At 44.4% G+C, this 12,134-nt stretch overlaps 1 protein-coding gene across 2 annotated transcripts in view; it reads right to left on the reverse strand.

The window, feature by feature from the left end:
• LOC136655753 (potassium voltage-gated channel subfamily KQT member 1-like) overlaps positions 1 to 12,134 on the reverse strand; it is a 288,896-nt gene that overhangs the window by 134,386 nt on the left and 142,376 nt on the right. For both annotated transcript variants that reach the window (XM_066632372.1, XM_066632373.1), the window contains exons 13-15: positions 5,770 to 5,845; positions 2,306 to 2,400; positions 1,695 to 1,735 (exon numbers count right to left, since the gene is read on the reverse strand). In XM_066632372.1, the coding sequence (XP_066488469.1) occupies positions 1,695 to 1,735; positions 2,306 to 2,400; positions 5,770 to 5,845 (212 nt within the window). The remainder of the gene's footprint in view (positions 1 to 1,694; positions 1,736 to 2,305; positions 2,401 to 5,769; positions 5,846 to 12,134) is intronic.

Genomic DNA, 12,134 nt, shown 5'->3' on the forward strand with positions numbered 1-12,134 from the left:
TCATCACTGAAGTTCCGGGAATGCTGAGCTGCATGCTGCATGGAGCTTGGCTTTCCAGGGTTTAAAAAGAACAATGCTCCAGTATAAAAGGATCTCAGCTGCATTGGGATTGGAAAATACCTCTATCCTGAAGTTTTATAAATGTCTCGGCTGAAAGGCATGTTGATTCAACAGACTTTGAGTTAGAATGGACACCCCTTCCTCCCATTAGTCAATTCAGTGGAGGGTTCACTGTACATGGTTATCTTTTCTGTATTGGATGATTAAGGGGTTGAGGGGGAATGGGACAATTAGCTCTTCAGGAGAGGTAAGATAAGCAGAGATAAACAACAGATGGGGAAAGACCGAAAGTGGCTCTAGAATCCCTCCAGCTTTCTTTGATTTCATAATTCTCTTTAGTAGTAGTAGTAGTAGTAGTAGTAACAGTATTTATATACCGCTTTTCAACTTTAGTAAGAACTGGGCTTACACCCAGATAAGCTGCACACGATGAGCAGAATGCATGGCCAAGATACAGGTTCAAGGGAGCTTCATGAGCCTGTATATCACTGAATGCAATGCTTACCAACTTTGTGTACAGTACTCTTATATGCAGCAGTGGTGTAGCTAGAGGGGGTGCAAAGTGCTAAGTTTTGCAGATCGCCTCACCATGGCATGCAAGTGAACCCTCCCCCTCCCCTTCAGAGCCATCCTGGGTGGGGGAGCAAAATGGAGGCATGCACCTCCGTTTTGCCCCTCCCACCTGGAATGGCTCCCAAAGGGAGAGGGGCCATGAGGCTCCCTGCAAAACACTGTGCTTCGCACCCCCTTTAGCTACACCACCGATATGCACCTCTCTCTGTGAGGTGAAAGGAAGGGCAGCAAAGATTTAGAAGAAATATGAATATTTGCTCCTGAAAGATTAAGGCTTATTTCCTTGCATTGGTTTACTTTTTATGGTCGACAAAATTTGTTTCCAGAACTTGATAGAAAACACTGCTGCCAGATTGGGATTTGAAGCTGTGTATGAACATGGCACTAGCAGTTGTGGACCTGGCCCCTGTGCCACCCTGGGGCTGCACCGGCCCGCGGAATGGCTCCAGAGGGTGGATGGAGGCAGCACTGGCAGCGGCAATGGAGCGGCAGCACAACTGTGGTCGTGCTGCCCCCACAGTGGGGCTTTTGCCACTGATTCCCCCCCCCCCCCCGACTGCTACTGGGCGCTAGAGTCAAGACATGAGGCAAAACCTGGGCAGTTTGCGAGCAAAGGACAAAAAAGGATTAACAAAACATTATGGCCAAGAAACTTCTTGAACGGAAGCCTCCATGCATGACCCTCAAGATCTTCAAGCACATGCACTTGAGAAGAGGTACAACATATAGAGTGATTCCTCTTCTCTCCCTCAGAGCGAGGGAATGAAACAAAAGACAGCCTGAGTTAGCAGATTCTGGAAGAGGATATATGGCCCTGTCACTGAAGATAGGTGAACATGATCCATGAAATGACAGATCCTCTCTGAAATGTGCTATGGTTACACACGTGGCAAGAGGTGCCCACTTGAATCTGTTCAAAATTTTCAACAGATATACCTGCCACAACTTTTTTGTGGCCTTATCAACTGCATTCAGTCATGAACAACTAAGCTAAATGTTCAATTGAGTAATGGGTCCCACTCCCCTTGGCTGCTGCAACTGATTCAGGAAATGTACTGTACCTGGAAGAAAGAGGCCAGGCTTTCCCAAGGAATGATCCAGCCTAAAAAAAGAAAATTTGCTTAATTAAACCAGTAGATTTCCAATATGTTTCAGATGGTTGTAATAAACCTAGTTATTGCTATTTAATTTTACAGGCCAAGATCCTGTGCAGGGGTGTATCAAACCTTAATTACATCTTCATTCTTTAGTCTGAGTATTGCAGGATCCAAAATAATACCAGACTTGTTATGTTTGCTACATTTAGTTTGGGCTTAATGTAACAGTACAAGTTCATCTTTAGTTTCTGGTCATTATAGATTCCATAAATGTTTAGCATGCTCACATGCTATGCAATTAAAGCTTTCGAGCACATTCTCTGCTTCTCTCTCCCCTCTAGCAAACACTACCAATATTGTTTTCCTGCTCTACAGGAACTATAATCTCTACACAACACCTTATTCTATACAATATAAAAAGGCTTGCGGAAGTTGTGTTTCTATGACCTTTACCAGTTCCTGTGCCCAAGGTTTCCAAACCCAGTTATTTCTAAAATGTGCATTCCACATTCCTGTCCCACAGTTCTTGAAGCTGCAGACTATTCATTGATTTGGATCCAAGTGGCAAAGCTTACCTTCTTTGGAGTTCTTTTATCCGGACCATCATATTAAGGTGTCCTTGAGAATATTGTTCAATTACATCACGCACATCATAGGGCTTCCGAGCTTGCTGTGAAATGAGAAAAAAATTGAGAAGATAGGAAAATCCCTTTTTGCCGCATTCACACAGGCCTTAAAATTACAAATATTTAGCAGCTGTACAGCAGTTCAAGATGTTTCACATACACGATGTACGTGCTCCACGAACATTATGGCAACGCTGTAAGGTAACAAGGGCCCAATCCTAACCACCTTTCCAGCACCAATGTAGCCCCGACATAAGGGAACATTAGAGTTTCACCACTTCAACTAAACAAGTCGTACAACAAGTTGGGACCATATTTCCAATTCAAGATGTATACTGTTATCAGATGATTAATTATTTATTTTAAAGATTTATATTCCACCTTTCTCAAGCTGAAGCAAAAGCCCGAGGTGGCTTACAAATTCCACACTAAAATGTACAATATGTAAAGCAATAAATAAAACCATGAATAAGAACAATAAAACCATGGGGGGGGGTGCATGCAATGCATTATTACATATTTGCTTGGGGGGCTGCATAACTACTCAGAAAGATTTTTCCTCAGAAAGAATTCCAACTGTGTGCAATGGCAGTTAGGATTTCAACCTTAACATACTGGTGAAGCTGAGAAGGAAGACGGATTTTTAAAAATGCTTTTAGTTTTCAATTGCTATCATACTGCTCTTTGCTGCCAAAAATCCAGAGACCAGCTGGGGTTGGCTGAGACTGAGCGCTAAAAAGGAAAAAGAAAAAGAACCCGGAGAATTTACATGACAATGCGATTATTAATGGAATAAACACAGAAAAAGTGGGGTGGTGGCAGTGGAGATGGTATTAGTGTTGGCTTTTGCTGTTTTGGAATCCACATAAGCTCAGTGGGGAATCAGGGGGCGCGATGGGTCTCCCTTCTTGCTGTCCTTCAAGGGTGTGGGAAAACGAGGGGGGGGAAGAGGTACACTGGAAAATCTAGTAATTGAAAAATAACTGACAACAGCTCATTAGTCTTGTTGTCTGTTTCCACTCTGGCATAGCCACAGCCAGCGCCATTAGCATGCAAGGAGCACCTCCACCATGTGATGGAGTCATGCTTGGAGATCAGCCATGGGATCCGAGAGATTGCAGATAAAAGCAGACGGGGAAAAACAAATCTTGCAAAAAAAGAAGCAGCAAAACTCCCCAGAAAACTGATTCAGGCAAAACTATTTTGGTCCATCTTTAGCAGTCCAGAGCAATCTGGACGCTGACTTTGGAAAACAGAAGTTTACTGTTTCTTGGCATGTGTGTTATGTGTGCATGAAGGGGGAGGCTGGAGTGTTATAATTTTGATTTTTAAAGGCTTCAAGTTTATTGCTTTTTCTCTTACAGCTTCATTGCCTACAGACGCTGACACATCACTATTTCTGGCCAGGAAAAATCAGGCCATTGTCTCTCTCTCGAAGGTCAACTGTGCCAGTATCACTCTTTGGGTTGACTGGCAGGGGTGCTTTGAGGGTGGTTTGGCTAACCCCCCCTCTTCCAAATCTATTTTTTGGGCTCTCTCTATTGAATCATCATGGCTCAAAGCCCAGATGTACTATAAAGGCTTTGAAAGGAAAAAAGAATTAAACTACCAAATGTACAATTAATTTTCTTCCTTCTTAATAAAGTTTATTTTTCCAAACCTCCTTTTGTTCATATAGAATCAACAGTGTAAAGATTTATGTTGTTAAGTAATATAAAATGGAAACAGGCCAAGCCCACTGCAGATTTAGAATGACTCAACCCATAAATATCCAGAATGAGAGCAAAAAAAAAAAAAAGACAAAAAAAGGCCCACTAACCTGGCATCTTTCTCCTCACCCATTTTCTGAAAAGCTCTTTTCAAGTGTAATCACCAGAAACATCAAGAACCTCAACAAAACCTGATTGTGATAGATGCCAACGACCCAAGTCACACGTTCCAAAGAGAGAGACTGGCTACATGTTACAGTCACTACATGAAAAGCAATCTAAAGAAGCCAGGGGCTGACTATGGAGGAGTCCGAAGGCTTCTCCAAAGACAGGTTGGGAGAGAATATTGGAGGGGAGTGTAATGCCACCAGGGATGTGCAGTGGATGGAGAGGCAGGTGAGGCAGAGCCTCCCCACTGAAGTCCTTTGAAAAACGCCACGGCTATATGAGGTGTGCAAGCTCTCACAATGCACGCACCATTGTACTGTATTGTATTGGCAACCTTCTGTCTTGAAAGTCTATGGTATTGTGCTCTGAATGGTGGTTCTGGAACAGTGTCTAGTGTGGCTGAAAAGGCCGATTCAGGAGTGACAATCCCTTGCACACCGGGAGCAAGTGCAGTCTGTCCCTGGTCTGTCTCCCTGGCTATGGACCTTCCTTCTTTGCCTCTTAGCCTCAGACTGTTGGCCAAGTGTCTCTTCAAACTGGGAAAGGCCATGCTGCACAGCCTGCCTCCAAGCAGGCCGCTCAGAGGCCAGGGTTTCCCACTTGTTGAGGTCCACTCCTAAGGCCTTCAGATCCCTCTTGCAGATGTCCTTGTATCGCAGCTGTGGTCTACCTGTAGGGTGCTTTCCTTGCACGAGTTCTCCATAGTAGGAGATCCTTCGGGATCCGGCCATCATCCATTCTCACCACATGACTGAGCCAATGCAGGCGTCTCTGTTTCAGCAGTGCATACATGCTAGGGATTCCAGCTCATTCCAGGACTGTGTTGTTTGGAACTTTGTGCTGCCAGGTGATGCCGAGGATGCATCGGAGGCAGCGCATGTGGAAAGCGTTCAGTTTCCTCTACTGTTGTGAGCGAAGAATCCATGACTCGCTGCAGTACAGAAGTGTACTCTGGATGCAAGCTCTGTAGACCTGGATCTTGGAATGTTCCGTCAGCTTCTTGTTGGACCAGACTCTCTTTGTGAGTCTGGAAAACGTGGTAGCTGCTTTACCGATGCGTTTGTTTAGCTCGGTATCGAGAGAAAGAGAAATGCACGCACTAATCTAGCTAATCTTGTTTCACAATACTGTTGGGGTGGAGGCACTGTTTAGTTTCAGACTTGTTGCATTTGAAGCCTGCCACTTTGAACCTACAGAGACAGCTGGGCTTTGCTCTCTGCCCACCAGGTTCCACCCTGTGTGACTCCACTCAGAAGCATAGATGGGAAGGGGCGTGCAAAGTACAGTAGGTGCTTCAATGCACCGTGTAAGCACCCCCCCCCCACTCCTCATCAGAGCCATCACTGCCCCAAATGGCTCTGACAGTGAAGGGGAGGGAGTACTTACACAGCACTTTGTGGTGCCTGTTGTATCTCCTCCCTCTAGTTACGTTTCTTATCTCCTAGGCTCTGCCCCGAGTCTCAGCCTTCAGGAGACTAGGAAGGCTGATATATAAGAATACACATAGAAAAACAGGAGAGAATTGGGATTCCTTACCTGGAACTTCCTCCGGGCTACAAAATACTGCATTCTTCTTATGACTTTGACTGCTGTTTGGTGGGCTTCTGTTAGTCTGCAAAGTGAACCAGGCACACACATTAACAATTTTATTTTTTCCAAATTAAAAGCATACGTTCTTCAGGACAACATAACAAAAGCATGCATGTCTTTTTGGATGTTTGTGTTTTGCTGCCTGGTGTTGCCCAAATTTTAAATATATCAGTTCAAACCATATTGCTTCTAGCCATCCCCATTCAAAAATAGAAGACACGCAGCACCCTACAAACAGACACCAAGACAGAGATAAATGGGTTATAACAATAACTTCAATATCTCCCTATACTCGTTAATAGTCCTTTCCAGTCTTTACGAAGGATAGCATTTGAAGAGTCAAATATACCCCTAACATTTTAAGTCTTGAGTAGGATGATCACATACACAAATCATTTCATGGCCGTGGTTTGAGAACACATGATACATCCACACTGCTGAAGGTAATCCAGTATAGATCTGGTCAGCGCCTGGATGGCGCTCTGCTTGGGAACCCATGTATGCCACTTTAAGTCCATGGTGGTAGAAAAAAATTCTGTCAATGTAATAAATACCCTAACTTTTACCTATTAGGTTTGAATTCCTTAGCTGCCAGAGCAAATTTTGCAAACCCAGGTTTCAATTCTAACCACCTTTTCAGCACCGAAGCAACTATAATAAGCAGCAACTATCTCAGCAGCCCTGAGATAAGGGAACAAAACTTCCCTTACCTTGAGGAGATCTCTATGACTGCCCCCCCCCCCCAGAATATAGCCATGGTGCAGGAAAGTTGGATAGAATCAGACCTTCAGTGTAGTTAACAAATCATCGCCTGCAAGAAGAGTACACACCTGCTCTAGAACTCACCCAATTGACAAAGAGCTATAAAATATTGATCAGAAATCTATCCCTTTGGAGATTATTCAAAAGGAATAACAAATCAATAATATAAAATAAATAGCTAGTAAGCAATAACCACAGCATAGCAGTTGAAAATTGCCAGGTTATATTGTATAGAAAGAAGCAGAGAGTAGAGAAAATGGTGAGCTCTCATGATGATGGAGAATAAACTGTGAGGTCACTGAAGGATCAATACTGGACCAGTGCTATTTAACTTGTTCCTCAATTATCTGGAGGTACCAATGTGTTGCAAAGCAGCTAAATTCTCCAAAGAAGCTATATTAGTCAGGATGGTGAAAATATTAATCTAAACAGACTATTAAGAAATCCTGAAGGACTTTTCTATTTAGGTACAAAAGTAAATGTTGTTTGGTAGGGAATGTACATAATTTCAAAGTAAATAAATACCACCCTATATGTTCAGTAAAGCCACACTTACTATATATTCACTATAAAACCATTTTTAACTATCCTGCAGGGTCGTGTGGTGAGTGGAGAGGCAGGTGAGGCAGTGCCTCCCCACTGGAGTTCTTCAAAAAGTGCCACCACCGTGGGAGGCGCTGGCATCGCGAGTGCTTGAGCACCTCCCACAGCAGTGGCACTTTCAAAGGACTCCAGTAGGGAGGCACTGCCTCACCTGCGTCCCCACCACCACATGTCCCTGCCTTCCTGACACTGCCTATAAATATTAGCCCGTGTTATTATATGGTAAGCTTTGAAACCTGTGCCATACATTTGTATTAACCTTCCAACAATACTTGTTCATCCAGAAAAAAGGTCATAGCAAAGTATTTTACTGTAGAGATCAGTCAAAAAAGTCGTCACATAATTATCTTGCAAAAAATGCCTGCAGTAAAAATGAAATTCAGCTCTGATGTAGAAGAGACAATTCTTTCGGCTTGGTTTCATTAATTCAAAGTTGGCAGAACACTTTCCCCTCACCTAAAGATGAGAGGAAAGTGGCAATGAATTCAAGACATCAACAATTTCTTCTGTCCCTTACGAGGCAGAATTAGATGTTTGTTTCCGAGCAACATTGCTTCTTTTTCAGCAGTAAGAAGTCCACTGATGGATCAGAAGCATGTGGAATATCCAAGATATTTTAAACACCTTTTTGTAAGTGTCCCTAAGTGCCAGCATGAACTTTCAGTAACTCCACCAATGCAGGTAGGAATCAGGGTACATATTATGGTTTACCATCCAAAGAGGAACTTGTGAACAGCTCAGAAGTACATTCCTATATAAAATTCTTTTGCTAACAAATAAGAAGAGCCCCACTAGATCAGGTGAAAAGCCCATCTAGTGCAGCTTCCTGTATCTCACAGTGGCCCACCAAATGCCCCAGGGAGCACACAAGACAGCAAGATACCTGCATCCTGGTACCCTCCCTAGCATCTGACATAGCCCATTTCTAAAATCAGGAGGTTGCGCATACACATCATGGCTTGTAACCCATGATGGATTTTTTCCTCCAGAAACTTGTCCAATCTCCTTTCAAAGGCATCTAAGCCAGATGCCATCACCAATCCTGCATCAAGGAGTGAGGGGAGGGTAGACACAGCTGGAAAAGTCTTTGGAGCCCAGGTCTACCCACCCATGTGGCATCAGTAGTGTCCCCAGTATCCCCAGTCATGGTAGTGTCCCCAACATCCCGTATGGACAACATGTCTGAGTAGATAGGAAAATATCAGAATCCAGGAAATTTCTGGGTCCCCTCCTTTGGCTCCTGGGCCCCCCTTTTGACCTTGGGCCTGGGTACAAATTACCCCCTTTACCCCCCTCTCCTGGGCCCTGGGCTTAGCTGAACGCTTTCCCATCACACAGACACAGATGCTTTGTAAGCATGTAACATGATGGCCAAGACAATCTAGGTAAAGGAACTCATAGACATTCAAAAAAGTTTTCACATTCAAAAAAGTATTGTACTGACCAATATACAGAATTTGCCATGGCAGACCCAGTTCCAGTGCAGTGGGGCAGGGCAAAGCAGAGTCGAGGGGAGGCAAACGCAAACTAGACAAGACCACACATCGTGGCCAGACACTGAAATCTGATATCTCACGTTAAAACCAAACAAACAAGCAACAAAAAGTAAATGCAGCTATGAGGGCCACAGGGCAATGCACCATTTTCCTCATTTAAATTATCGTCTTGAACCTCCTATTTCCCTGTACAGGAAACTTTACAAGGAACACATGAATAATTGCACAGACTTCCCCATGAGGTAAACAGCAGCATGAGATGGGTGAGTGCATTTTAAATCAGGAAAATTGCACAGGAGAAAGAGTTAACCTCTGTTGTTAAGACCTCCTCCAGCCGGTGGCGTAGCTAGAGGGGGTGCAAAGCACTAAGTTTTGCAGGAAACCTCAGTGCAGCGTGCAAGAGGCCCCCCTCTCTTCTCTTCAGAGCCATTCCAGGTAGGGGGAGCAAAACAGATCTCCCAATATCTCAACCAGTGTTGTGCTTGATTGCTTTGACAAGCCAGTAAGTCTGACCTGGAAGCTTTTATAGGGGTCTGGGCATACCTGACCTCTCAGGACCTTGTGGCTGGATTCCCTGTATGTCCTTGCTTTCAGCATAGGTTGATTCTCCACCTGACATACCTTAGGGAACTGGTTGAAGATACACTGTAGGTTCAAGTTCAGACATGGCTTCCATCTTGTTTCTTAATCCCATGCAGCTCATTCCCTATTATGGACACTGAATCTCAGTGCAAGCACCGCACATCCAGTTTATATGGGGCATAACATATGTGCCCTCATGACCCTTTCTTGTGCTTTGTGTGTTCTCTGTTTGTGTAAATATCTTCCTGCCAGAGACTGTGGTTGTATGGTTTCTCACCTGACTCCCTTATTTCCTCGTATTTCAGCTTCTTACCCATCTCTCTAAGAAATCACAGTGCTATGATTTCTGAACCATCTTTGTCAGGGCAGCTCTGAACCACAGTTGCTTTTCCGCCCTCTGCCCTGGTCACCTGCCAGAATGTGGTTTTACTGTTCAAACCAGTAAAATCGTGGACTGTCAGTGCCCATAGCTGGGGAGGGAAGGAGAAAAGGGGGTAAGTGAAAAATTTAAGATAAAGGAGCACACATACTGATCCATGTGCACGCTGGTTTCACATAGAAACCCCCAAGAGTCTGAAGACAACAAATCAAAATCAAAGGGGTCCCTTTAAGAGAAATGTGGGTTTTGAGTTGGTATCTTCCCTATCTTTTAATTTGGTCTAGGAAAAAACACTTTTAAGGTTGTTATGGCATAAAACAATGTGAGACAAGGAGAGAGTAAGATTCGAGCCAGGGAAGAAGATAGTTTCCAGAGACGCAGTATCCTGAATTCAGGTTTTATGTTAGCCAGAAGGTCATGATAATTTTACCTAATACACACACACACACACACACACACACACACACACCACAACAGGGTGGGGAGTACTGGTGTTGCAAGCGAGGGTGCAAAGCACTAAGTTTTGCAGGGAGCCTAACTGCAGCATGCAAGCAGCCCCCACCACCTCTCCTTCAGAGTCAGGCGTTCACCTCCATTTTACTCCCACCACCCGGAATGGCTCGGAAGAAGAGGGGGACCTTCAGGTGTCTGCACAACTTAGCGTTTTGCACCCCCTCTACTATGCCACTGAGGGAGGGCACAGCTATATTATTATTATTAACAGTATTTATATACCGCTTTTCAACTAAAAGTTCACAAAGCGGTTTACAGAAAAAAATCAAATAACTAAATAGCTTCTGGCAGAATCACTCTGGTTTGATTGCTGGAGGAACGGGTTAAGAATTAAGAATTAAAATAGTGGTTTTAGACAATGCAGACACAACAGAGAGCAGCAAAGAGAAAAATAAACTGGATTGAAGGCCAAGATCAAGGCGCTCTTCATCGTTTTGAGAGCACAAAGACATTACTGATTTTGGCCAAATGTACCATCAGCACCTCACTCCCCACGACGTCAAGACATGCTCAAGACGTTCGCTCTGGAAAAGCACCCCTCCTTCCACGTCCATTGGGACAATTCCAGTTTAAGTGGTCCTAGAATGGCATACTTAAGAAGGTCAAGCCTGTGAGGAAAATATAGATGCAAAGGTTACGTTCCTCTTTAGGAACTGACATGCTATTTCCACCCAGGGTGCTCTTTAAGAATGAGCAAATTTTAGCATAACTGCAGACAGGGGAGAGCAGCACAAGTGGGCATATGGAATGCAGTCTATCAAACATCTAACACCATATACACGATCCATCTATTTACAGAGTCAGCCTAGCTTCAGATGAAAATAACTCTTCTGCAGAGGAAGTGAGGTCTGGAATTCTCTAGAGACTTCTGAATAATCTCTTGAGGAGGTTTGTGCCCCTTTACTATGTTAAAGCAAACTTAAATCTTTTCACTTTCCCCCCCCCCCAAGGTGTTCTATTGGACAGTTATTTGCTTCTTTCTGTTTTAACCTCTTCCTTCCTTTCCCCTGGTTTTACACATAAAGTAGTATTCTCATTCAAGCACGACACAGCTTGTTTCAGACCATACTCCTGATTTATTTGACACAATCTGGGGTTGCATAATCAATATCCTGGACTCTGTTTTTAATAACTGGGCTAAAGAGATATTCTTCCACCTACACTAGGAGCTCAGTATTACATGAAGCAAACACCCAAGAGGAAAGTCTCAGTTTTGAACAGGTATCTGGACTGCTGCTGAGTCAAAATGGGTGCACATTTCACAAACCTCTTTCATGACCCCCTCCCTTTGGAAAACTTTTGGCACCCATTGGCAAAAGGGTGTGACACTATTCATGAGGAATGGGCTTCTCAGGAAGTAGGAATGTACCCTGCTATCAAGGCAACAGGGAACAGTGATGCAGCTAGAGGGGGTGCAAAGCACTAAGTTTTGCAGGGAGCCTCAGCGTGGCATATAGGTGGCCCCTCCCCTTCAGGGTCAGGTGTATGCCTCTGTTTTGCTCCCCCCTGCCCAGTATGACTTCAAAGGGGAGGGGCCGCCTGTAGGCCACACTGAGGCTCCCTGCAAAACTTAATGCTCTGCATCCCCTCTAGCTACTCCACTAATGGGGAAGATCTAGTAGCATTGGCATGTGCATCCATTGTAGAAGAACGTCTTCACTTGGACGTGCACTGAGATTCAGATGCTGTTCCTTTGCACTGTAAAGGGATGGTGATGAGGGCAGGGGGACGGTGGAATGAAGCAGTGAGTGACAGGGGCAGGAGATGGGTGGATTGGGTCTGGGAAGGGGGCGGGTTCAGTGGTAGTGATGGCCGCTGAATCCTAACACCTTTTCCAGACCCAATTCTGCAGAACAAGATTCTCCCAGCCAGAAGTTTACCATTAGCCATAACCCCATGCCCCAGAGGTTTACCATTAGCCTTTATCTTACTGCTAGCCATTTTGATGCCGCTGCAATGGCAGTAGGAGGGGAAGA

Source organism: Tiliqua scincoides, chromosome 6, assembly GCF_035046505.1.
Source record: "Tiliqua scincoides isolate rTilSci1 chromosome 6, rTilSci1.hap2, whole genome shotgun sequence".
Classification (NCBI taxonomy): Eukaryota; Metazoa; Chordata; class Lepidosauria; order Squamata; family Scincidae; genus Tiliqua; species Tiliqua scincoides.